Genomic DNA, 26,447 nt, shown 5'->3' with positions numbered 1-26,447 from the left:
GCTGGGTGACACCCCGGGGTGGGGGAGGGGCTGGGGGACACCCCAAGGTGGGGGAGGGGCTCGGTGACACCCCAGGGTGGGGGAGGAGCTCGGTGACACCCCGGGGTGGGGGAGGGGCTGGGGGACACCCCTGGGTGGGGGAGGGGACCCCGGGGTGGGGGAGGGGCTCGGGGACACCCCGGGGTGGGGGAGGGGCTGGGGGACACCCCGGGGTGGGGGAGGGGCTGGGGGACACCCCGGGGTGGGGGAGGGGACCCCGGGGTGGGGGAGGGGCTCGGGGACACCCCGGGTGGGGGAGGGGCTGGGTGACACCCCAGGGTGGGGGAGGGGACCCCAGGGTGGGGGAGGGGCGCTGTCACCAGGCGCTCGCGGCTCCCGGAGCCTTTATTGAGACCCCCCCGCGCGACCCCTCCCCCACCGCGCCCCGGGGGGGGAGGGGCTCCAAGCCCAAGCTGGGGGTGGGGGAGGGGCCGGGGGTGGGGGGTCTTTGCTCCCCTCCCCCCCCCCTTTGGCACCAGCACGAGGGGGGGAGGGGAGGGGCCGGGGGGGGGGAGGGGCTGTGCGCGTGCGGGGTGGGGGAGGGGAGCGGGGGGGAGGGGCTGAGCCCCCCCCCCCCCCCCCCAATCCCCAAATCCCCTCCCCCCCCAATTTTGGCACTGGGGATGGGGGGGGGGGAGGGGCGTGGGAGCCACGGGCGCTTTGTGGGGGGGTGGGGGGGGGTCGGTGGCACTTTTGGGGGGGTCGGTGACACTTTTGGGGGGGTCGGTGACACTTTTGGGGGGGTCGGTGACACTTTTGGGGGGGTCGGTGGCACTTTTGGGGGGGTCGGTGGCACTTTTTTTTTTTTTTTTTTGGGGGGGGTGGGGCGGTCCCAGCACCCATTTTTGGCGGTGGGGGGAGGGGAGGGGGGGCGGCACAACGACGCTGCAGAAGCGATGGGGGACCCCTCCCCCCGCGGGTTTGGGGGTTCGGGGGGGGGTCTGGGGGGGATTTTGGGGTCCGGGGGGGGATTTTGGGGTTCGGGGGGGGGTCTGGGGGGGATTTTGGGGTCCGGGGGGGGATTTTGGGGTCCGGGGGGGGATTTTGGGGTCCGGGGGGGGTTCAGGGGCCTTTGCCCCCCCCGAAGAGGCCGACGGGGAAGTGCTTGACGTGGGACGGCCACTGCGCCGCCAGCTGGAAGAACTTGATGTCGTCCCACTGGGTGCCATCCACGGTCACTGCGGGGGTGGGGGCGACACCCATGGGACCCCCGCCGGCACCCAAAAACCACCCCCGAAACCCCCGCCCCTCCCCCACCCCTCTCAATGAAACCCCAGCCAGGGAATGGGGGAGGGGAGGGGGAGGGGAGAGGGAGGGGAACCCCCCCCCACACCATCCAAATCACCCCTAACCCCTCCCCCCAAAATTTTGGGGATTCCCCCCGAAGGTGTCACCCCCCCCCCCCACCCTTGGGTGCCCCACCCACCGCTGAGCAGCGCCGGGGGGGGGCGGGGGGCGCAGATCAGCCGCGTGATCCCCTCGACCCCCCGGCTCTTGTCGGGCTCGCGGGGCCGCTTGAACAGGGCGGGCACTGGGGAGGGTCCAAAAGGGGCCGGATCCGCCCCAAAAAACCGCTCAGAAACGGCCCCAAATCCAACCCCAAAGTGCCCCAAAATCTGCCCCAAATTACCCCAAAACTAACCCAAAAGTACCCCAAAATCCGCCCCAAAAGTACCCAAAATCCGCCCCAAAATGGCCCCAAAACCAACCCAAAAGTGCCCCAAAATCTGCCCAAAATTACTCCAAAACCAACCCAAAAGTACCCCAAAACCCGCCCCAAAATAGCCCCAAAAGTACCCAAAATCCGCCCCAAAACCAACCCTAAAGTACCCCAAAACCCGCCCCAAAATAGCCCCAAAAGTACCCAAAACCCGCCCCAAAATAACCCCAAAACCCGCCCCAAAAATACCCCAAATATGCCCCAAAATAGCCCCAAAACCTGCCCTAAAATAACCCCAAAACCTTCCCAAAATTACCCCAAACCCGCCCTAAAATAGCCCCAAAACCTGCCCAAAAATATCCCAAACCCGCCCTAAAATAGCCCCAAACGAGCTCCAAAATAGCCCCTCAACAGCCCCAAAACCTGCCCAAAAACATCCCAAAATAGTCCCAAAACCAGCCCAAAAACCAACCCCAAAACAGCCCAAACCCACCCCAAATTCACCCCCAAAACCGCTCCGAGATCAGCCGAAAACCTCCCCAAAAATCCAACTCAAATCCAGCCCGACTGCAGCCCCCGGGTGCCCCTCCTGGATCCCAAATCCCCAAAATCCCAAATCCCCAAAATCCCAAACCCCAAATCCCCCAAACCCCAAATCCCCTAACCCCCAAACCCTCAAATTCCCAAATTTTGGGTCCAGCCCCAAACCCCCCAAATCCCAAACCCCCAAATTCCTAAATTTCAGTTCCCCCCTCACCCTTCTTCTCGCAGCTGACGAGGATCCAGCCCCAACCCCCCCCAAGTCCCCAAAATCCCAAATCCCACAAATCCCAAACCCCCAAATTCCCGAATTTCGGGTCCAGCCCCAAACCCCCCAAATCCCCCAAACCCCCAAATTCGGGTCCCCCCTCACCCTTCTTGTTCTCGCGGCTGATGAGGATCCAGCCCCAAACCCCAAAATCCCAAATCCCCCAAAATCCCAAACACCCAAATCCCCGAATTTGGGTCCCCCCTCACCCTTCTTGTTCTTCTCGCAGCTCACGAGGGTCCAGCCCCAAACCCCCAAAATCCCAAATCCCCCAAAATCCCAAACCCCCAAATTTTGGGTCCCCCTCACCCTTCTTGTTCTTCTCGTGGCTGATGAGGGTCCAGCCCCAAACCCCAAAATCCCAAACCCCAAATCCCCAACCCCCGAATTCCCGAATTTTGGGTCCAGCCCCAAACCCCCAAACCCCCAAAATCCCAAACCCCCAAAATCCCAAACCCCCAAATTTTGGGTCCCCCTCACCCTTCTTGTTCTCCTCGTGGCTGACGAGGGTCCAGCCCCAAACCCCCAAAATCCCAAACCCCAAATCCCCAATCCCAAATTTGGGGTCCCCCTCACCCTTCTTGTTCTTCTCGCGGCTGACCAGGGTCATGGCCAGGGTGGTCCCGGGGGGGTCCCCGGGGGGCGGCAGCCGCGTCACCAGCAGCGAGCGGAAGGTGCCCCTGAAGCTGCTCTTGGGACCCCCCCCCCAATAATCCACCTGCAGCCCCAGCGCCTCCCCCGAGGGGCTGCGGGGGGGGGACACCCCAAATTAGGGGGGGGAGGGGAGGGGGAGGGGAGGGACCCCCCCCAAATTAGAGACAGGGGGCAGGGACCCCCGCAAAATAGAGAGAGGGGGCGGGGACCCCCCCCAAGACACCCCAAATTAGAGACAGGGGGCAGGGACCACCCCCAAATTAGAGACAGGGGGCAGGGACCCCCCCCCAAATTAGAGACAGGGGCAGGGACCCCCCCAAATTAGAGAGAGGGGGCAGGGACCCCCCCAAATTAGAGACAGGGGGCAGGGACCACCCCCCAAATTAGAGATAGGGGGCAGGGACCCCCCCGGACACCCCAAATTAGAGATGGGGGAGGAGGGACCCCCCCCGGACACCCTAAATTAGAGAGAGGGGGCAGGGAACACCCCCAAATTAGAGACAGGGGGCAGGGACCACCCCCAAATTAGAGAGAGGGGGCGGGGACCCCCCCAAATTAGAGAGAGGGGGCGGGGACCCCCCCCGGACACCCCAAATTAGAGACAGGGGGGCAGGGACCCCCCCAAATTAGAGACAGGGGGCAGGGACCCCCCAAAATTAGAGATGGGGGCAGGGACCACCCCCCAAATTAGAGACAGGGGGTAGGGACCACCCCCAAATTAGAGACAGGGGCAGGGACCACCCCCCAAATTAGAGACAGGGGGCAGAGACCCCCCCAAAATAGAGAGGGGGGGCAGGGACCCCCCAAAATTAGAGACAGGGGGGCAGGGACCACCCCCAAATTAGAGATAGGGGGCAGGGACCACCCAAAATTAGAGACAGGGGGCAGGGACCACCCCCCAAATTAGAGACAGGGGCAGGGACCACCCAAAATTAGAGAGAGGGGGCAGGGACCCCCCGCGGACACCCCAAATTAGAGACAGGGGGCAGGGACCCCCCCCGGACACCCCAAATTAGAGACAGGGGGGCAGGGACCCTCCCCAAATTAGAGACAGGGGCAGGGACCCCCCCCCAAATTAGAGACAGGGGCAGGGACCCCCCCCCAAATTAGAGACAGGGGCAGGGACCCCCCCCGGACACCCCAAATTAGAGACAGGGGGGCAGGGACCCTCCCCAAATTAGAGACAGGGGGGCAGGGACCCTCCCCAAATTAGAGACAGGGGCAGGGACCCCCCCCCAAATTAGAGACAGGGGCAGGGACCCCCCAAAATTAGAGACAGGGGGGCAGGGACCCCCCCCGGACACCCCAAATTAGGGAGGGGGAGGGGAGGGACCACCCCCAAATTAAGAGACAGGGGCAGGGACCCCCCCAAATTAGAGATAGGGGGCAGGGACCACCCCCCAAATTAGAGACAGGGGGCAGGGACCCCCCCAAATTAGAGAGAGGGGGCAGGGACCACCCCCAAATTAGAGAGAGGGGGGCAGGGACCCCCCAAATTAGAGACAGGGGGGCAGGGACCCCCCCCGGACACCCCAAATTAGAGACAGGGGGGCAGGGACCCCCCCAAAATTAGAGGGGGGGGGCAGGGACCCCCCCAAATTAGAGATAGGGGGCAGGGACCACCCCCCAAAATTAGAGCGGGGGGGCAGGGACCCCCCCAAATTAGAGAGGGGGGCACAGACCACCCCCCCCCCCGGGATTAGAGACACCCCCAAAATCCCAGAGACCCCTCCCCAAAATACCCAGAGCCTCCCTCGGGGGACCCCCCCAAAAATCCAGAGACTCCCCCCCACCCCCCAAATCCAGCGCCCCTCCCGCACCCATGGGTGCCCCCCCATGGCGGGGGGGTCGGGGTCTCACCCTGGGGTGCCCCCGGCCATGGAGGGGGACGCGGGGGGGGTCGCGGCCTCGCGGGGCCCCCCGAGCCCTCCCCCCGCGGGGGGGGACGTGGAGGGGACAGCGAGACTCGGGGGGGTCCCCTCGGTGTCCCCGTCACCTGCGGGGGGCACCCATGGGTGACAATGGGGAGGGGGGGGTGGGGACACCCATGGGTGACAAAGGGACACGGGGGGGGGGTTGGGGACACCCACGGGTGACAAAAGGGGACAAAGGGGGTTTGGGGACACCCACGGGTGACAAAGGGACACAGGGGGGGGAGTTGGGGACACCCATGGGTGACAAAGGGACACTGGGGGGGGGCTTGGGACACCCACAGGTGACAATGAGGACACGGGGGGGGGGGCGACACCCATGGGTGACAAAGGGGACACGGGGGGGGGTGGGGACACCCACGGGTGACAATGGGGACACGGGGGGGGGTTGGGGACACCCATGGGTGACAAAGGGACACTGGGGCGGGGGGCTTGGGACACCCACGGGTGACAAAGGGACACGGGGGGAGTTTGGGGACACCCATGGGTGACAATGGGGACACTGGGGGGGGTGGGGACACCCATGGGTGACAATGGGGACACGGGGGGGGGGGCTGGGGACACCCATGGGTGACAAAGGGACACGAGGGGGGGTTGGGGACACCCATGGGTGACAATGGGGACACGGGGGGGGGGGCTGGGGACACCCATGGGTGACAAAGGGACACGAGGGGGGGTTGGGGACACCCATGGGTGACAATGGGGACACGGGGGGGTTGGGGACACCCATGGGTGACAATGGGGACACGGGGGAGGGTGGGGGCACCCATGGGTGACAAAGGGGACACGGGGGGGGTTGGGGACACCCATGGGTGACAATGGGGACACTGGGGGGGGTGGGGACACCCATGGGTGACAAAGGGGACACTGGGGGGGGTGGGGACACCCATGGGTGACAAAGGGACACGATTGGGGGGACAGAGCCACTCACCCGGCGCGGGGGGGGGATCCTCGGCCAGTCCCACCTTCACCACCTGCGGGGGGGGGGGGACACCTTGGGGACCCTCAGGGCCACCCTGTGTCCCCAGGGGCCGTGTCCTCGCCGCGGTGTCACCCCCGGTGCCACCCGCACCCCCCGTGCCCCACCGAGACAGGGACCGGGTGTCCCCCCCCCCTCCAGTGTCACCCTGTGTCCCCAAGGACCGTGTCCCCCCTCCAGTGTCACCCTGTGTCCCCAAGGACCGTGTCCCCCCCTCCAGTGTCACCCTGTGTCCCCAAGGACCGTGTCCCCCCCTCCAGTGTCACCCAGGTGCCACCTGGGGACAGCCAGGGTGCCCCTCCCAGTGCCACGCGCGGTGTCCCCTCCCCGTGTCCCCTCCCGGTGTCCATCCCGGTGTCCCCTCCCGGTGTCCCCTCCCCGTGTCCCCTCCCGGTGTCCCTCCCGGTGTCCCCTCCCCGTGTCCCCTCCCGGTGTCCATCCCGGTGTCCCCTCCCGGTGTCCCATCCCCGTGTCCCCTCCCGGTGTCCCCTCCCCGTGTCCCCTCCCGGTGTCCATCCCCGTGTCCCTCCCGGTGTCCCCTCCCCATGTCCCCTCCCCGTGTCCCCTCCCCGTGTCCCCTCCCGGTGTCCATCCCCGTGTCCCCTCCCGGTGTCCATCCCGGTGTCCCCTCCCCGGTGTCCCCTCCCCGTGTCCCCTCCCGGTGTCCCCTCCCGGTGTCCCCTCCCGGTGTCCCCTCCCGGTGTCCCCTCCCCATGTCCCCTCCCGGTGTCCCTCCCCGTGTCCCTCCCGGTGTCCCCTCCCCATGTCCCCTCCCCGTGTCCCCTCCCCGTGTCCCCTCCCAGTGTCCCCTCCCCGGTGTCCATCCCGGTGTCCCTCCCGGTGTCCCCTCCCCGTGTCCATCCCGGTGTCCCCTCCCGGTCTCACCCCCACGAAGGGCACGAACTTCTGGCACGAGTCCTCGTCGGGGCTGGGGACAGGTGGGGACAGTTGGGGACATCAACGGTGGGGCCGGTCCCCAGGTGTCACCCGCCGCCATGTCCCCAATCTCAGAATGTCCCCAATGTCCCCACAGTGTCCCTGATGTCCCCAATGTCCCCTCCATGTCCCCAATCTCAGAATGTCCCTGATGTCCCCCCAAGATGGTGTCCCCAATATCCCTGTGTCCCCACAATGTCCCCAGTGTCCCCTCAATCCCCACGATGTCCCCAATCCCACAATGATGTCCCCAATGTCCCCATGTCCCCCCAGTCCCCACAATGTCCCCAATCTTCCAGTGATGTCCCCAATCCCCCCGGTGTCCCGGTGTCCCCCCGGTGTCCCCAATCCCCCGGTGTCCCCCCGGTGTCCCCAATCCCCCGGTGTCCCCCCAGTGTCCCCCCCGATGTCCTGGTGTCCCCAATCCCCTCAATATCCCCAATCCCCCCGGTGTCCCCAATCCCCCAGTGATGTCCCCAATCCCCCCCGTGTCCCGATGTCCCCCCGGTGTCCCCAATCCCCTCAATGTCCCCAATCCCCCCGTTGTCCCCAATCCCCCCCGTGTCCCGGTGTCCCCCCGGTGTCCCCCCGGTGTCCCCAATCCCCCTCATGTCCCCAATCCCCCAGTGATGTCCCGGTGTCCCAATGTCCCCCCAGTGTCCCGGTGTCCCCAATCCCCCCAGTGATGTCCCGGTGTCCCCCTGGTGTCCCCGGTGTCCCCGGTGTCCCCAATCCCCTCAATGTCCCCAATCCCCTCAGTGTCCCGGTGTCCCCCCAGTGTCCCCAATCCCCCTGGTGTCCCCAATCCCCTCAATGTCCCCAATCCCCCCGGTGTCCCCAATCCCCCAGTGATGTCCCGGTGTCCCCCCGGTGTCCCCCCGGTGTCCCGGTGTCACACTCACAACTTGTCCCTGCAGGTCAGCATGGCCTCGGCCACCGGCAGCGCCAGCGTCACCCCCGCGCCCGCCACGTAAGCCAGGATGCGCCCGGCGACACTGAACGGCTCTGGGGGACAGCGGGGACATCAGGACACCCCCGGGACACCCCCGGGACACCCAGGGGACACCCCCGGGACAGCGGGGACATCAGGACACCCAGGGGACACCCCGGGACACCCAGGGGACATCAGGACACCCAGGGGACACCCAGGGGACACCCCCGGGACAGCCTGGGGACAGCGGGGACATCAGGACACCCAGGGGACACCCAGGGGACACCCAGGGGACACCCCCGGGACAGCCCGGGACAGCGGGGACATCAGGACACCCAGGGGACACCCAGGGGACACCCCGGGACAGCCTGGGGACAGCGGGGACATCAGGACACCCAGGGGACACCCCCGGGACATCAGGACACCCAGGGGACACCCAGGGACAGCCCGGGACAGCCCGGGACATCAGGACACCCAGGGGACACCCCGGGACACCCAGGGGACAGCCCGGGACAGCGGGGACATCAGGACACCCAGGGGACACCCAGGGGACAGCCCGGGACATCAGCGCACCCAGGGGACACCCAGGGACAGCGGGGACATCAGCGCACCCAGGGGACACCCAGGGGACACCCAGGGGACACCCAGGGGACAGCCCGGGACATCAGCGCACCCAGGGGACACCCAGGGGACACCCAGGGGAAACTCAGGGACATCTCAGGGACATGCAGGGACACCCCAAAATATCAGGACACCCAGGGGACACGTCAGGGACAGCCCAGGGACACCCCAAAACCCCAGGACACCCCAGGGGACACCCAGGGGACACCAGGGGACCGCCCCCCAACCCAGGACACCTCAGGGTGGCTCTGGGGGACAGGAGGTGGCACCGGAGGTGACCCCGTGCCCAGGTGCGCCCAGCTGTGCCCAGGTGCGCCCAGCTGTGCCCAGGTGCACCCAGGTGCGCCCAGGGGTGCCCAGGTGCGCCCAGGTGCGCCCAGGTGTGCCCAGGTGCACCCAGCTGTGCCCAGGGGTGCCCAGGTGTGCCCAGGTGCACCCAGGGGTGCCGTACCGCTGGCGGGGGGCTCGCTGCGGGCGAACAGCTCCCGCCAGGGCGGGTCCAGGAAGGCGGCGCCGTAGCGGCCATCGAGGGTGCCCAGGTGCTGCGCCACAGGGTGGGGGCCTGGCGACACGGGCACAGCGCCCAGGTGGGCACAGAGACCCCCCAGGTGTGCCCCAGGTACCCCCAGGTGTGCCCCAGGTATGCCCAGATACCCCCCAGGTACCTCCAGGTGTGCCCAGAAACCCCCAAGGTGTGCCCAGGTGTGCCCCAGATGCCCCCCAGGTGTGCCCAGGTACCCCCAGGTGTGCCCAGATACCCCCCCCAATGTCCGCAGGTGTCCCCCAGGTGTGTCCCCCATGCCCTTCAGGTGCCCCCCATGCCCCCAGATTGTGCCCAGGTGTCCCCCATGTCCTCCAGGTGTGCCCAGGTGTGCCCCCCACACCCCCAGGTGTGCCCCCCCCACACTCCCAAGTGTTCCCCCACAATCCCAGCTGTGCCCAGGTGTGCCCCCCACACTCCCAGCTGTGCCCAGGTGTGCCCAGGTGTGCCCCCACCCCCCCAGGTGTGCCCAGCTGTGCCCAGGTGTGCCCCCCCACACCCCCAGGTGTTCCCCCCACCCTCCCAGGTGTGCCCAGGTGTGCCCCCCACCCTCCCAGGTGTGCCCAGGTGTGCCCCCACCCCCCCAGGTGTGCCCAGGTGTGCCCAGGTACCCAGGGGCACGATGAGGAAGCGCAGCAGGCCGAGCCAGTCGGGCCCGCGGGGGCCCAGGGGTGCCCCAGGTGTGCCCAGGTGCCGCACGAAGCCCCTCAGGAGGCTCCCGTGGTACCCGGGCCCGCCCACGGCCGCCACCTTCAGCACGCGGGGCGGCAGCGGAGAGCAGTGACACCTGGGGACAGGTGGGGACAGGTGAGGGACAGGTGGGGACATGGGACACCTGGGGACAGGTGAGGACATGGGACACCTGGGGACAGGTGGGGACAGGTGGGGACAGGTGAGGGATCAGGGGGACACCTGGGGACAGGTGAGGACAGGTGGAGAAGGTTCCACTGGGGGATTCCAGGACTGGGGAAGGGTCCCAGATTTTCGGGGGTTTCCAGATTTGGGGAGGGGTCCCAGATTTTGGGAGGGTTCCAGATTTGGTGGTGGTAGAGGGGGGGGGTTTCCAGATTTGGGGGTTTCCAGATTTTTGGGGGGAGTCCCAGATTCTTTTGGGTGGTCCCATATTTTTTTGGGGGGGTCCCATATTTTTTTGGGTGGTCCCATATTTTTTTGGTGGTCCCATATTTTTTTGGGTGGTCCCATATTTTTTTGGGGTGGTCCCATATTTTTTTGGGTGGTCCCATATTTTTTTTGGGTGGTCCCACATTCTTTTGGGTGGTCCCATATTTTTCTGGGAAGTCCCATATTTTTTTTGGGAGGTCCCATATTTTTTTGTGGGTGGTCCCATATTTTTTTTGAGGTGGTCCCATATTTTTTTGGGGGTGGTCCCATATTCTTTTGGGTGGTCCCAGATTCTTTTGGGTGGTCCCATATTTTTTTGGGAGGTCCCATATTTTTTTTGGGTGGTCCCATATTTTTTTTGGGTGGTCCCATATTTTTTTGGGTGGTCCCATATTTTTTTGGTGGTCCCATATTTTTTTGGGGTGGTCCCATATTTTTTTGGGAGGTCCCATATTTTTTTGGGGGGGTCCCATATTTTTTTTGGTGGTCCCATATTTTTTTGGGTGGTCCCATAATTTTTTGGGAGGTCCCATATTTGTTTGGGTGGTCCCATATTTTTTTGGGGGTGGTCCCAGATTCTTTTGGGTGGCCCCATATATTTTTGGGGTGGTCCCATATTTTTTTGGGGGTGGTCCCAGATTCTTCTGGGAGGTCCCATATTTTTTTTGGGTGGTCCCATATTTTTTTGGGAGGTCCCATATTTTTTTTGGGTGGTCCCAGATTTTGAGGGGGAGGTCCCATATTTTTTTTGGGTGGTCCCATATTTTTTTGGGGTAATCCCATATTTTTTTTGGGTGGTCCCATATTTTTTTGGGTGGTCCCATATTCTTTTGGGTGGTCCCATATTTTTTTTGGGAGGTCCCATATTTTTTTGGGAGGTCCCATATTTTTTTGGGTGGTCCCATATTTTTTTGGTGGTCCCATATTTTTTTGGGTGGTCCCATATTTTTTTGGGGTGGTCCCATATTTTTTTGGGAGGTCCCATATTTTTTTGTGGGTGGTCCCATATTTTTTTTGGGTGGTCCCATATTTTTTTGGGGGTGGTCCCAGATTCTTTTGGGAGGTCCCATAGTTTTTTGGGTGGTCCCAGATTCTTTTGGGTAGTCCCATATTTTTTTTGGGTGGTCCCATATTTTTTTGGGGGGGGTCCCATATTTTGGGGGGGGGTCGCGGGTCACTCACAGCCGCTGGATCCGGGTCAGGATGGCCCCGAGGGCGACCTGGAGCTCCCCTGCCCCCGCCGTGGCCACCACGGGCACCCCCTGGGCCAGGAGCAGCTCGGACACCCACTGGGTGGGGGGCACCGGGTCAGAGACCCCCGGGGGGTGCCCAGCCCCCCAAAACCGCCCCCTCCCTATTTTGGGGTTCCCTCCACCCCTGGGTCCCCCCCACCCCCATTTAGGCCGCCCCCCCATTTTGGGGCACCCCCCCATTTCAGGGCCCCCACCCCCCCTTTACATTGAGGTGACCCCCCCCCAAATTTGGGGCGTCCCCCACCCTTTATTCACATCCTCACCCATTTTGGGGTGCCCCCCCACCCTTGGGTGCCCGCTCCCATAATTCTGGGTGCCCCCCCGTTATTTTTGGGTACCCGCCCGCAATATTCTGTTATGCCCCCCCATATTTCGGGGTGCCCCCCGTATTTCGGGGTGCCCCCCCCTTATTTTGGGGTCCATCCCTTATTTTGGGATCCCCTCTTCATATTTTGGGGTGCCCCCCCATACATTGGGTTCTTTCCCCTATTTTGAGGCGCCCCACCCATATTTTGGGGAACCCCCCCATATTTCGGGGTGCCCCCCATATTTCGGGGTGCCCCCAATATTTTGGGGTACCCCAAATATTCTGGGATCCCACCATCCATATTTTTGTGTCCCCCCCCAATATTTCAGTGTCCCCCCCTTATTTCGGGGTGCCCCCCATTTTTTTGGGGTGCCCCCCCATATTTCGGGGTTCCCCCCCATATTTCGGGGTGCCCCCAGTATTTTGGGGTACCCCAAATATTTTGGGATCCCGCCCTCCATATTTTTGTGTCCCCCCCACCATTATTTCGGTGTCCCCCCCATATTTCGGTGTCCCCCCAATATTTCGGTGTCCCCCCAATATTTCGGTGTCCCCCCATTTTTTCGGGGTGACCCCCCATATTTCGGGGTGCCCCCCATATTTCGGGGCGCCCCCTCACCTGTCCCTGCCAGTCCCCGGTGCTGACCAGGACGACGCTTTCGGGGAGCCCCGGCTCGGGGCCCAGCGCCCCCCCCAGCTGCTCCCACAGTGCCCGCCGGGGGCCCTGGGGTGGGGACACCGCGGGGACACCGTGGGGACACCCCCAGAACGAGGGGTCACCCCCAAAGCCCCCGGTTTGGGGAGCAATGGGGGTTTGGGGACCCCCCCCCCTCCTGGGTGGGCTCAGAGCTCTGCTGTTGCCTCCCCCCCCCCCCAAAATGGGGCCACCCCGATGTCCCCACCCCAGTGTCCCCATGGTGTCCCCTGGCCACCCCCCATGACATTCTGGTGTCACCAGTGTCCCCCAGTCCCCAACCCCTGTGACGCCCTTGTCGGCACCGCCCCGGTGTCCCTGTGCGCCCGACGGTGTCCCCAATGTCCCCATTGTCCCCACTGTCCCCACTGTCCCCATTGTCCCCATTCCCATTGTCCCCATTGTCCTCACTGTCCACATTGTCCTCACTGTCCCCATTGTCCCCATTCCCATTGTCCACATTGTCCACATTGTCCCCATTCCCATTGTCCCCATTGTCCCCATTCCCACTGTCCCCATTGTCCCCACTGTCCCCATTCCCATTGTCCCCACTGTCCCCATTGTCCCCATTGTCCCCATTCCCACTGTCCCCATTGTCCCCACTGTCCCCATTCCCATTGTCCCCACTGTCCCCATTGTCCCCATTGTCCTCACTGTCCCCATTGTCCCCATTCCCATTGTCCCCATTGTCCCCATTGTCCCCATTGTCCCCATTCCCATTGTCCCCATTGTCCTCACTGTCCGCACTGTCCCCATTCCCCCCCCGTCCCCATTGTTCCTGTCCCCATTGTTCCCATTCTCACTGTCCCCATTGTCCCCATTGTCCCCATTGTCCTCACTGTCCCCATTCCCATTGTCCACATTGTCCTCACTGTCCCCGTTGTCCCCATTCCCATTGTCCCCATTCCCATTGTCCCCATTCCCATTGTCCTCACTGTCGCCTGTCCCCATTCCCACTGTCCCCATTGTTCCTGTCCCCATTGTCCCCTCATTGTCCCCCCGTTCCCACTGTCCCACTGTCCCCATTGTTCCTGTCCCCAGTGTCCCACAGTGTCCCCCCTGTCCCAATTCCCTTGTTCCTGTCCCCAATGTTCCTGTCCTGTGTCCCCCATTGTCCCACTGTCCCCATTGTCCCCATTCCCAATGTCCCCATTCCCACTGTCCCCATTGTCCCCATTCCCATTGTCCCTGTCCCGTGTCCCCATTGTCCCCATTCCCATTGTCCCCCTCTCTGTCCCCTGTCTCCGTTCCCATTGTCCCCGTTCCCACTGTCCCTGTCCCCATTGTCCCTGTGTCCATTCCCACTGTCCCCATTCCCATTGTCCGAATTGTCCTCACTGTCCCCTGTCCCCATTCCCACAGTCCCCATTCCCACTGTCCCCATTGTCCCTGTCCCCATTGTCCCCATTCCCATTGTCCCTGTCCCCATTCCCACTGTCCCCATTGTCCCCATTCCCATTGTCCCTGTCCCCATTCCCACTGTCCCCATTGTCCCCATTCCCATTGTCCCTGTCCCCATTCCCATTGTCCCCACTGTCCCTGTCCCCACTGTCCCTGTCACCTGTGCCGGGGGGGGTCCCTCGGGGGGTCTCTCTCCCTCGGGGCTCCTCTCTCCGGGGCCCCCCCGGGGCGGCCCCCGCTCCCTCAGGGGGGTCCCCCTGCGCCCCCGGCCCGGGGGGGCTCCCCCGTCCGGCCTGGGGGGACGGAGCTGCACCCAGAGCCCCCCAAAAACCCACCCGGGACCCCAAAAACCCACCCGGGACCCCAAAAACCTACCCGGGACCCCAACAACCCACCTGGGACCCCAACAACCAGCACGGACCCCAAAATAACCCCAGAGCCCCCCAAAAACCAGTACGGACCCCAAAAACCAGCACGGACCCCAAAATAACCCCAGAGCCCCCCAAAAACCAGCACGGACCCCAAAAACCAGCACGGACTCCAAAATAATCCCAGAACCCCCCAAAAAACCCACCTGGGATCCCAAAAACCAACACGGATCCCCAAAACCGACACGGAATCCAAAATAACCCCAGAACCCCCCAAAAAACCCACCACGCACCCCAAAAACCAACACGGACCCCAAAAACCAGCACGGACCCCAAAATAACCACAGAACCCCCCCCAAAAACCCACCGGGGACCCCAAAAACCAACACGGACCCCCAAAAAAACCCCCAGGGACCCCAAAAAACCCACCCAGGACCCCAAAAACAAACACGGACTCCAAAATAATCCCAGAACCCCCCAAAAAACCCACCTGGGATCCCAAAAACCAACAAGGACCCCAAAAAACCCCACCCAGACCCCAAAATAACACACTGGACCCCAAAAACCAACCCGGACCCCAAAATAACACACTGGACCCCAAAAACCAACCCGGACCCCAAAATAACCCCAAGGACCCCCAAAGATCCACCCGGGACCCCAAAAAACCCTGGGGGACCCCAAAATCCACCCCCACACCCCAAATCCCCTCCTTTGGGACCCCAAAAATCCCCCCCAGGGGTCCTAAATCCCCCTCTGGGACCCCAATTTCGGGGTCGCCGATTTTGGGGTGTCCCCAATTTCGGGGTCCCCAATTTCGGGGTGTCCCCAATTTTGGGGTTCCTCACCGGGGGGACGCCGCCTCCCCCTTGCTCCCCTTCAGGGGGGTCTTCAACTTCTCGGGGACCCCCCCGGGCTCTGCCGGGGGTTCGGGGTCCCCCCGGGGGTCCTGGGGGGGCAAAGAGGGGCTGGGGGCACCCCAAAATCCGGGGGGAACCCCAAAATCCGGGGGGAACCCCAAAAACCAGGGCAGGGCCAAAAATGTTTGGGATTATTTGGGGGAAAACCCCAAAATCCCCCAAAATCGGGGGAGGAGGACACGGGGATTTTGGGGGGGGGGTAAATTTTGGGGACACTTTTTGGGGTTCGGGGTTCTGGGGTTTTGGGGCGGGGGTGGAGATTTTGGGGGGTTTGGGGTGGGGATTTTGGGGGAAGTTTGGGGGTCATTTTTGGGAGCAGTTTTTGGGGTGGTTTTGGGCGATTTTTGGAAAGAGTTTGGGGGATTTTCGGGGCAGTTTTAGGGGGATATTAGGGGGGATTTTGGGGGGATTTTTGGGAGTTTGGGGAGCACTTTTGGGGGATATTGGGGGATTTTAGGGGCAGTTTCAGGGATTTTGGGGGCAGTTTGGGGGGTTTTGGGGTCATTTTTGGGAGCAGTTTTTGGGGTAGTTTTGGGGGATTCTGGGGGCAGTTTTGAGGATTTTGGAAAGATTTTGGGAGATTTTCGGGGGGGATTTCGGGGCCATTTTTAGGGGCAGTTTTCTGGGAATTTTGGAAAGATTTTGGGGGATTTTCGGGGCAGTTTTGGGGGATATTAGGGGGGATTTTGGGGGGATTTTTTGGGGGTTTGGGGGGCAGTTTTGGGGAATCCTGGGGGGGGTTTAGGGGCAGTTTTGGGGTGGGGGTCTCACCAGCCCCTCGGGGTCCTGCCCCTCCTCGGGGGCTCTGCGGCCGCCGCGGGGCCCCGGCTCTGCCTGGGGGGGGGGAAGAGACCCCAAAAATGTCTGGGACCCCCTGAAAACCTCAGTGACCCCTCCCAGTGCTCCCAGTTCCTCCCAGTCCCTCCCAGTTCCCTCCCAGTTCCATCCCAGTTCCCCCCAGTCCGGCACTGACCGGGGCGGGTCCCTCGCTGCCCATCTCGGTCTGGGAGCTCGACTGGGAGAGACCCTCAAAGAACGGCCTGGGGGGGACGGGGGGGAGGTTTCGGGGTGCTCAGGGGGTTTTTGGGGTCCCCAGGCCGGTTTTTGGGGTGCTCAGGGGGTTTTTGGGGTCCCCAGGCCAGTTTTGGGGTCCCCAGGCCGGTTTTTGGGGTGCCCAGGCCGGTTTTTGGGGTCCCCAGGCCGGTTTTGGGGTCCCCAGGCCGGTTTTTGGGGTCCCCAGGCCGGTTTTGGGGTCCCCAGGCCGGTTTTGGGGTCCCCAGGCCGGTTTTTGGGGTCCCCAGGCCGGTTTTGGGGTGCCCCTGACCTGAGCCGTGGTTTTGGGGTGCCCAGGCCGGTTTTTGGGGTCCCCAGGCCGGTTTTTGGGGTCCCCAGGCCGGTTTCGGGGCGCCCCTGACCTGAGCCGCGGTTTCGGGGTGCTCAGGGGGTTTTTGGGGTCCCCAGGCCGGTTTTTGGGGTGCTCAGGGGGTTTTTGGGGTGCCCAGGCCGGTTTTTGGGGTGCTCAGGGGGTTTTTGGGGTCCCCAGGCCGGTTTTTGGGGTGCCCAGGCCGGTTTCGGGGTGCCCCTGACCTGAGCCGCGGTTTCGGGGTGCTCAGGGGGTTTTTGGGGTCCCCAGGCCGGTTTCGGGGTGCCCCTGACCTGAGCCGCGGTTTCGGGGTGCCCAGGCCGGTTTTTGGGGTCCCCAGGCCGGTTTTTGGGGTCCCCAGGCCGGTTTCGGGGTGCCCCTGACCTGAGCCGCGGTTTCGGGGTGCTCAGGACGCTGTCGGTGTCGTCCAGGTCGGCGCCGCTGTCGCTGGGGTTGAAAATCTCCAGGGAGTCGTAGAGCTCGTCCAGGTCCTCGGCCACCGCCCGCATCCGCGCCGGGGACACGTGCTCCAGGCCGAAGCCACCCTGGGGACACCCGCTGGCACTGGCACCCCCTTGGGGACACCCTGGTGGCACTGTCACCCACCCGGTGGCACTGTCACCACCCCCAGTGTCACTGTCACCACCCCTGGGGACACGTGCTCCAGGCCGAAGCCACCCTGGGGACACCCGGTGGCACTGGCACCCCCCCGGTGGCACTGTCACCCCCTTGGGGACACCTTGGTGGCACTGTCACCCCCCCAGTGTCAGTGTCACCACCCCTGGGGACACCCGCTGGCACTGGCACCCCCCTGGTGGCACTGGCACCCCCTTGGGGACACCCCCAGTGTCATTGTCACCCACCCTGGGGACACGTGCTCCAGGCCGAAGCCACCCTGGGGACACCCGCTGGCACTGGCACCCCCTTGGGGACACCTTGGTGGCACTGTCACCCCCCCCCAGTGTCACTGTCACCCCCCCAGGGACACCCCCAGTGTCATTGTCACCAACCCTGGGGACACGTGCTCCAAGCCGAAGCCACCCTGGGGACACCCTGGTGTCATTGTCACCCCCCCTGGGTCACTGTCACCTCCCCAGAGACACCCTGGTGTCATTGTCACCCCCCCAGAGACACCCTGATGTCATTGTCACCTCCCCAGTGGCACTGTCACCTCCTGTCACCCCCCTGGGGACACTGGCGCACCGCTGTCACCCCCAGGGCCACCCCTGGGTCCCCGTGCCAGCCCCCCCCAGCCCTGTGGGACCCCCCTGGCATTGTCACCGTGTCCCCCCCTGTCCCTCTGTCCCTCTGTCCCCCTGTCCCTCTGTCCCTGTCCCTCTGTCCCTCTGTCCCTCTGTCCCCCTGTCCCTCTGTCCCTCTGTCCCTGTCCCCCTGTCCCCTGTCCCTGTCCCTCTGTCCCTCTGTCCCTCTGTCCCTCTGTCCCTGTCCCTCTGTCCCTCTGTCCCCCTGTCCCCCTGTCCCTCTGTCCCTCTGTCCCCCTGTCCCTCTGTCCCTGTCCCCCTGTCCCCCTGTCCCCTGTCCCTGTCCCCCTGTCCCTCTGTCCCTCTGTCCCTCTGTCCCTGTCCCTCTGTGCCCCTGTCCCTGTCCCTCTGTCCCTCTGTCCCTGTCCCTCTGTCCCTCTGTCCCCCTGTCCCCCTGTCCCTCTGTCCCTCTGTCCCCCTGTCCCTCTGTCCCTGTCCCCCTGTCCCCCTGTCCCCTGTCCCTGTCCCTCTGTCCCTCTGTCCCTCTGTCCCTCTGTCCCTGTCCCCGGTACCTCCTCGGACACGCGGAATCGTTTCAGCAGCGCCACAAATTTCTGTTTGATGTTGGGGTGCTGGGGGGGGGCAGGGGGGGTCAGGACCACCCAAACCCCCCCCAGACCCCCCCAAATCCCCCAGGACCCCCAAAACCCTCCTGGGACCCCCCAAAATCCCCAAGGGCAACCCAAAACCCCCCAAAACCCCCCAAAACCTCCCGGAACCCCCAAAATTTCCTGGGAGCCCCCTGGGACCTCCCAAACCCTCTTGGGACCGCCCCCATCAGTGACCCCCCTAAAAACACTTCGGGACCCCCCAAAAATCCCCAAAACTCCCCCAGGACCCCCGAAACCACCTGGGACCCCCCAAAATCACCTCAGACCCCCCCTAAAAACCCCCCAAAACCCCCCGGGACCCCCCAAAATTCCCCGGGAGCCCCCTTAGACTCCCCACAACCCCCCGGGACCCCCCTAAAAACCCCCCAAGACCCCCCAAAATCACCTGGGACCCCCAAACACCCCTTGGAGCCCCTGCCCCACCCCCCCCAGATACCCCCAGATCCACCGGAACCCCTCCCCCACCCATGGGACCCCTCCCTCCCGCACCAAATCCCCTCCCCCACCCATGGGGGACCCCTCAGACCTCACAGGGACCCCCCCAAATTCCCCCGACCCCCCCCTCACGCCCCCCCCTCACCCCCGGGCCCTTCCTCCGCGGCTTCTTCCCCTTGGGCAGCTCCTCCTCCTCATCGAACAGGTCCTGGGGGGGCAGAGGGGGTCAGGAGGGTGGGGAGCACCCTTGGGTGCTGGGGGGGGTGTCTGGAATTTGGGGGGGGGTCGCACCTGGCCCGGCAGAGCGTCGTCGCTGCCCTCGGGCTCCGAGGAGAAACTCTCCTCATCCTCCTCCGAGTCCTGGTCCAGGTCCGGGGAGCGGTCTGGGGGTGGGGGGCACCCAAAGGTGGGGTGGGAAAACGGGGAGGGGGCGCAAAAAAAAATGGGGGGGGGAAACACCGGGAAGGGCCAGAAAAAAGCAGAAAAAATGAGAAGAAAAGGGAAAAATTGTGGGCGGGGGGCGGGTGGGGATGAATGAGGGGCAGCACCCATGGGTGGGGGGGAGCACCTAGGGCTCCCAGTGCCCCCCCAGCCTGCTGGGTACACCCCGTGCCCCCCCCCAGCACCCACTGGGGACCCCTCCCCAGCCCCCCATGCCCATCCCAGCCCCCCTGGGTGCCCCCGCAGCACCCAATAACCCCCCCGGGTGCCCCGATACCCCCCCCAGCCCCCCCCGGGCACACCCCGTGCCCCCACCCAGCACCCACTGGGGACCCCTCCCCACCCACCCTGGGTGCCCCCCCAGCCCCTCGTGTCCCACTCACCCCATGCCCACCCCGTGCCCCCCATGCCCCATAACACCCCCAGACCCCGGTGCCCCCCGGTGCCCTCCTGGTGCCCCCCAGCCCCCCGTGCCCCTCCGGTGCCCCCCAACCCCCGGTGCCCCCCAACCCCCGGTGCCCCCCGGTGCCCTCCCGGTGTCCCCGGTGCCCCCCAACCCCCGGTGCCCCCCCGGTGCCCCCATCCCCCCGTGCCCCCCGGTGCCCCCGGTGCCCACTCGCCCCCCGTGCCCCCCGGTGCCCCCCAACCCCCGGTGCCCCCCAGCCCCCCGTGCCCCTCCGGTGCCCCCCAGTGTCCCCGGTGCTCCGGTGCCCCCCCGGTGCCCCCCAACCCCCGGTGCCCCCCAACCCCCGGTGCCCCTCGGTGCCCTCCTGGTGTCCCCGGTGCCCCCAGCCCCCCGGTGCCCCCCAGACCCCGGTGCCCCCCAGTGTCCCCGGTGCTCCGGTGCCCCCCAACCCCCCGTGCCCCTCCGGTGCCCCCGGTGCCCCCCAACCCCCGGTGCCCCCCAGCCCCCCGTGCCCCTCCGGTGCCCCCGGTGCCCCCCAACTCCCCGGTGCCCCCCAACCCCCGGTGCCCCTCGGTGCCCTCCCGGTGTCCCCGGTGCCCCCAGCCCCCCGTGCCCCCCAACCCCCGGTGCCCCCCCGGTGCCCCCCGGTGCCCCCGGTGCCCACCCGCGCCCTTGGCTTTGCCCTCGGGCTCCACGGGCTGGCTGGAGAGCGCGACCACCCCGACCTCGGCCACCGGCAGCGGCTCCGTCAGCGCCCGGTGCAGCACCAGCGCCTGGCCGGCCTCGCTGGGCAGCTGCAGCACCTGGGGGGGCCCGGAATTTGGGTGGGTGGGCACCCTGAGAACCCCCTGGGCGCCCTGAGAACCCCCTGGGCACCCTGAGAACCCCCTGGGGCGCCCAGACCCCCAAACCGGGCACCCAAACCCTCCTATGGGGCATTACAATCCACCCAGACCCCCCTCGCTGGGCAGCTGCAGCACCTGGGGGGGCCCGGAATTTGGGTGGGTGGGCACCCTGAGACCCCCCTGGGCACCCTGAGACCCCCCCCATGGGCACCCTGAGACACCCATGGGCACCCTGAGACCCCCTGGGCACCCTGAGACACCCCCGGGCACCCTGAGACACCCATGGGCACCTAAAGCCCCAAACCGGGCACCCAAACCCTCCTATGGGGCACCCTGATACTTTCCTGGGGCACCCAAATCCACCCAGCCCCCCCTCGCTGGGGGTAGGAGGACCTGGGGGGGCACCCAAAATTGGGGGGGGGGGCACCCTGAGACCCCCAGGACCCCCTCAGACCCATCCAAGACCCCCCCAAATCCCCTCCACCCCTCTCTGCCCCACACTCGCATCCCCCGTGGTTCCCTCCTGAGCCTCTCCCGGGATTCTGGAACCCCCCCGGGACCCCCTCAGGACCCCCCAAAACCCCTCCAGGACCCCTCCAAACCCCCTGGGACCCCCCCAAAACCCCTCCAGGACCCCTCCCAGCCCCCTGAGACCCCCTCATAACCCCCCAAAATCCCCAAACCCCCCCACCCCTCTCTGCCCCACACTGAAATCCCCCAGGGTTCCCTCCTGGGGCTCTCCCGGGATTCTGGAACCCCCCGGGACCCCCCAGGACCCCCCCAAAACCCCTCCAGGACCCCTCCAAACCCCCTGGGACCCCCCCAAAACCCCTCCAGGACCCCTCCAAACCCCCTGAGACCCCCCCCAAATCCCCCTAAACTCCCCAAAATCCCCCCAAGCCCCCCCACCCCTCTCTGCCCCACACTCACATCCCCCGGGGTTCCCCCCTGAGCCTCTCCTGGGGTTCTACGACCCCCCCAAACCCCCCGGGACCCCCTCAGGACCCCCCAAAACCCCCTCCAGGACCCCCCAAAAACGCCCCCCCAGTGCCCCCCACCTCGGCCAGGTTGATGAGCCCCACCGCGAGCGTTTTGTAGCCCAGGAACGGGCGGTGCTTGGAGCGCTTGCGGCGCTGCAGCATCACCTGCAGCCGGTTCGTGTCGCGCTTCAGGAAGTGCCCGTACTGCGGGGGGGGCACGGGGGGTCACGGACACGCGTGGGGGGGCACGGAATCCCGGGGGGGGGCACGGACCCGCGGGGAGGGCGAGGGAACCCCGAGAAGGGCGAGTTTTGGGGGGGGGAAATGGGGTTTGGGGGTCACAGCATCACCCGGGGCAGGTTTGGGGAGGGGGTTTGGGGGTCACCGATCCCGGGGGGGGGTCACTGATCTTTTGGGGGGGTCACTGACCCCTAGAAAGGGGATTTTGACCCCGGGGGGTGAATTTTGGGGTGAAAAGGGGGATTTTGGGGGTCACAGAAACACCCGGGGCAGGTTTGGGGAGGGGTTTTTTGGGGGTCATTGATCCTGGGGGGGGTCACCGATTCCCGGGGGGGGGTCATTGATCTTCTGGGGGGGGTCACTGACCCCTAGAAAGGGGGTTTTGACCCCGGGGGGGGCTGAATTTTGGGGTGAAAAGGGGGATTTTGGGGTCACAGCATCACCCGGCACAGGTTTGGGGAGGGGGTTTTTGGGGGTCATTGATCCTGGGGGGGTCACCGATCCTGGGGAGGGGGGCATTGATCTTTTGGGGGGGTCACTGACCCCTAGAAAGGGGCTTTTGACCCCGGGGGGGGGTGAATTTTGGGGTGAAAAGGGGGATTTTGGGGATCACAGCAACACCCGGGGCAGGTTTGGGGAGGGGGGTTTGGGGGGGTCATTGATCCTGGGGGGGTCATGGACATGGTAGGGGGGTCATTGATCCTGGGGGGGGTCACCGATCCTGGGGAGGGGGGCATTGATCTTTTGGGGGGGGTCACTGACTCCTAGAAAGGGGATTTTGACCCCGGGGGGTGAATTTTGGGGTGAAAAGGGGGATTTTGGGGTCACAGCATCACCCGGGGCAGGTGCAGGGAGTGGGGGCAGTTTTTGGGGGGTCTGGGGGTGTCTCTGCCCCCATGGGGGGTCCCCAGAGTGGGGGGGGGTCCCCGTTACCTGCAGGGAGAAGGTGAGCTGCAGCTCGGTCTCGGGGGGGCCCCCGGGGGGCAGCGGGATCTCGTTGGAGCGCAGGATCCGCTTGGAGCCCTGGGGGGACCCCCACGGGGACCCCAAAACCCGCAACTCGCTGGGACCCCTCCCCAAAAAAGGAACTTTGCACCCCCCCGCCCAAGGGTCTCCCCACCCCAGCTCCTCCAGGGATCCCCCCGCGCCCCCCCTCGAATTTTCACTGCCCAGTCCAGAGACTTGGGGACCCCCAGGACCCCCCAGACCCCTCCAGGACCCCCCCAGACCCCTCCAGGACACCCCAACCCCCCCAGACCCCCCCGGGATCCCCCCCAGACCCCTACAAGACCCCCAGAACGCCCCCAGAACCACCCAGGATCCCCCAGAACTCCTCCAGACCCCTGAAGAAACCCCCAGATCCCCCCCGGACCCCCCCAGACCCCCAGAGGAACTCCCCAGATCCCCCCCAGGATCCCCCAGGATCCCCCCAAACCCCCCCGGACCCCCCCAGATCCCTCCAGGACCCCTCCAAGACCGCCCAAACCCTCCAGGACCCCCCAAACCCCTCCAGGACCCCCCCAAACTCCTCCAGGACCCCCCAAAGCCCCCCCCAGGACCCCCCAGACCCCCTCCAGATCCCCCCCCAGGACCCCCCAGACCCCTCCAGGACCCTCAAGATCCCCCCCAGGATCCCCCCCAGACCCCTCCAGGACCCCCCCAGGACTCCCCAAACCCCTCCAGGACCCCCCCAGATCCCTCCAGGATCCCTCCAAGACCGCCCAAACCCTCCAGGACCCCCCAAAGCCCTCCAGGACCCCCCAAAGCCTCCCCCAGGACCCCCCCAGACCCCTCAAGATCCCCCCCAAGACTCCCCAAATCCCCCCAGGACCCTCCAGACCCCCCCCGGACCCCTCCAGATCCCCCCCCCAGGACCCTCCAGACCTCTCCAGGACCCCCCAAACCCCTCCAGGACCCTCCAGACCCCCCCCAAACCCCTCCAGATCCCCCCCCCAGGACCCCCCAGACCCCTCCAGGACCCCTCCAAGACCGCCCAAACCCCTCCAGGACCCCCCAAACCCCTCCAGGACCTCCCCAAACTCCTCCAGGACCCCCCAAAGCCTCCCCCAGGACCCCCCCAGACCCCTCCAGATCCCCCCCAAGACTCCCCAAACCCCTCCAGGACCCTCCAGACTCCCCCAGGACCCCCCAGACCCCTCCAGATCCCCCCCCAGGACCCCCCAAATCCCTCCAGGACCCCCCCAAACCCCTCCAGGACTCTCCAGACCCCCCCAGGACCCCCCAAAGCCCCCCCCAGACCCCTCCAGATCCCCCCCCAGGACCCCCCAAACCCCTCCAGGACCCTCCAGACCCCCCCCGGACCCCCCAGACCCCTCCAGGACCCCCCAAAGCCTCCCCCAGGACCCCTCCAGATCCCCCCCCAGGACCCCCCAAACCCCTCCAGGACCCTCCAGACCCCCCCAGGACCCCCCAAACCCCTCCAGATCCCCCCCCAGGACCCCCCAAACCCCTCCAGGACCCTCCAGACCCCCCCAGGACCCCCCAAAGCCCCCCCCAGACCCCTCCAGATCCCCCCCCAGGACCCCCCAAACCCCCCCAAACCCCTCCAGACCCCCCCAGGACCCCCCGGACCCCCCCACCTGCAGCTTGACCGCGATGACCACCGAGCCCAGGTCTTTGGCCACCTCCCGGACCAGCACCAGGCGCCGCAGGGTGAGGCTGAACAGCCTGGGGGGGGTCCGGGGTGGGGGTCTCACCCCAGAGACCCCCCCCAAATTAACGGGTCCCAAACCGCAAGGGATGAAACCCCTCGAGACCCCCAAAGGAACCCCCAAAAAACCCCCAACCCCGAGATCTGAACCCCCCCACCCCCCAAAAAGGTGCAGCCCAAGGGTTGGACCCCCGGAACCCCCCTGGGACCCCCCAAAACGCTCCCAACCCCTCAGGGAAGCCCACGGGACCCCGCAGCCCCCTCCCCAAAATGGATCCTGGGGAATTCCCGGGGATTGGGGGGCCCTGGGGGATTCTGGGGGGGTCCCGGAGATTGGAGTGGTCCCGGTGGGAGGGATCCCGGGAATTGGGGGTCCTGGGGGGGTCCCGGGGGATTCTGGGGGGTCCCTGGGGGTCCCGGGAATTTGGGATCCTGGGGAGGGATCCCGGGGATTGAGGGGTCCTGGGGTGGTCCCGGGGGGTCCCAGAGGGGTTCCGGGAATTGGGGGTCCTGGGGGGGTCCCGATAATTGGGGGGTCCCCGGGGGTGGTCCCGGGGGTGGTCCCTGGGGGTCCCGGGAATTGGGGTCCTGGGGGGGGTCCCGGGGGTGGTCCCTGGGGGTCCCGGGAATTGGGGTCCTGGGGGGGGTCCCGGGGGTGGTCCCTGGGGGTTCCGGGAATTTGGGGTCCTGGGGGGGGGGTCCCGATGATTGGGGGGTCCTGAGGGGGGGTCCCGGGGGTGGTCCCTGGGGGTCCCGGGAATTGGGGGTCCTGGGGGGGGGGTCCCGATGATTGGGGGGTCCCCGGGGGTGGTCCCTGGGGGTCCCGGGGATTGGGGGTCCTGGGGGGTCCCTGGGGGTGGTCCCTGGGGGTCCCGGGAATTGGGGGTCCTGGGGGGGGGTCCCGATGATTGGGGGGGTCCCCGGGGGTGGTCCCTGGGGGTCCCGGGGATTGGGGGTCCTGGGGGGTCCCTGGGGGTGGTCCCTGGGGGTCCCGGGAATTGGGGTCCTGGGGGGGGTCCCGATGATTGGGGGGTCCCGGGGGGTGGTCCCTGCCCCCCCCTCACCTGGGCACGCAGCTGGGCGAGCTGCGATCCACCTCCCAGGTGGCGAACAGGTTCATGTGCACCGGGCCGGGCGGGGGTCCCGGGGGGGCCCCGGGCCCGGGGGGGGGCGCGGGGGGTCCCGGGGGGGGTCCCGGGGGGGCTCCGGGCCCGGGGGGGGCGCGGGGGGCGCCGCGTTCCGCCATCGCCGCCGCCGCGCCGGCCACGCCCCCCCCGCGCCTGATTGGCTGCCGCGACGCACCGCGGGATCCGATTGGGTAACACCAGCCACTTCCCCGCCCACGCGCGGCGCTGATTGGTCGCCGCCCACCCCGCTGCGGAACGGCGGCCACGCCCTCCTGTCAGGAGAGGCCACGCCCAGCACTGCGGAGGCCACGCCCACAGGGGGAATCCTGGGCGCTGATTGGGTGAGCGGGAGGAGGCCACGCCCCATTGGGGACATTGCGGGGTCACCGAGGGGTCCCTTGCCACTGTCCCCATGTCCTGTCCCCGTCCCTCTGTCCCTCTGTCCTTTGTCACTGTCCCCTGTCCCCACCCCCCTGGGAGCCACCCCCGACACGGGCTGGGGACAGGGACAAGGAGGGGACAAGGTTTGGGGACACAGGGACAGCTGAGGGGGACACGGTGACCTCGGGGCCACGTCCCAGTGACACGGTGACATGGTGACATGGTGACCTCAGGGCCATGTCCCAGTGACACGGTGACCTCGGTGACACGGGGGCCATGTCCCGGTGACACGGTGACACGGTGACACTGGGGCCATGTCCCAGTGACATGGTGACCTCGGGGCCATGTCCCAGTGACACGGTGACCTCGGTGACATGGTGACACTGGGGACATGTCCCAGTGACACAGTGACCTCGGTGACCTCAGTGCCACGTCCCAGTGACATGGTGACCTCGGTGACATGTTGACCTCGGTGCCACATCCCAGTGACACGGTGACCTTGTCACGGTGACATCGGGCACAC

General features: G+C 65.9%; 1 protein-coding gene across 2 annotated transcripts; it reads right to left on the bottom strand.

Annotated features, from left to right (window-relative positions):
• Positions 1-698: 698 nt before the first annotated feature.
• PACS1 (phosphofurin acidic cluster sorting protein 1) lies at positions 699-25,677 on the bottom strand. 2 transcript variants are annotated; one of them, XM_085563485.1, is made up of 24 exons: positions 25,481-25,677; positions 24,346-24,433; positions 22,679-22,768; positions 21,584-21,709; positions 20,345-20,483; positions 19,125-19,216; positions 18,979-19,041; positions 18,300-18,359; positions 16,910-17,070; positions 16,136-16,202; positions 15,934-15,996; positions 15,091-15,191; positions 14,038-14,170; positions 12,402-12,506; positions 11,405-11,511; positions 9,712-9,887; positions 9,011-9,121; positions 7,910-8,012; positions 6,957-6,999; positions 6,024-6,066; positions 5,022-5,157; positions 3,084-3,253; positions 1,466-1,570; positions 699-1,217 (listed from the first exon to the last, which is right to left on the bottom strand). In XM_085563485.1, the coding sequence occupies exons 1-24, from the start codon at positions 25,660-25,662 to the stop codon at positions 1,102-1,104; spliced, it is 2,580 nt and encodes an 859-aa protein (XP_085419611.1). In that variant the 5' UTR covers positions 25,663-25,677; the 3' UTR covers positions 699-1,101. The 2 variants fall into 2 exon arrangements, with proteins under 2 accessions (XP_085419611.1, XP_085419612.1); XM_085563486.1 differs by lacking the exon at positions 1,466-1,570.
• Positions 25,678-26,447: the final 770 nt, after the last annotated feature.

This window comes from Lonchura striata, chromosome 31 (assembly GCF_050655825.1).
Source record: "Lonchura striata isolate lonStrDom1 chromosome 31, ASM5065582v1, whole genome shotgun sequence".
Classification (NCBI taxonomy): Eukaryota; Metazoa; Chordata; class Aves; order Passeriformes; family Estrildidae; genus Lonchura; species Lonchura striata.
Note: the sequence above shows the minus strand (reverse complement) of the source record. Positions and strands in the feature narration are given on the sequence as shown.

Bases quoted from the DNA above. Each gene is read 5' to 3' on its own strand.
- PACS1 (XM_085563485.1), bottom strand. From the start codon at position 25,662: ATGGCGGAACGCGGCGCCCCCCGCGCCCCCCCCGGGCCCGGAGCCCCC. The intron at 24,434-25,480 runs GTGAGGGGGGGG...GACCCCCCCCAG, and splicing joins TCGCCCAGCTGCGTGCCCAG to GCTGTTCAGCCTCACCCTGC. The intron at 8,013-9,010 runs GTACGGCACCCC...GCTGTCCCCCAG, and splicing joins CAGCGAGCCCCCCGCCAGCG to AGCCGTTCAGTGTCGCCGGG.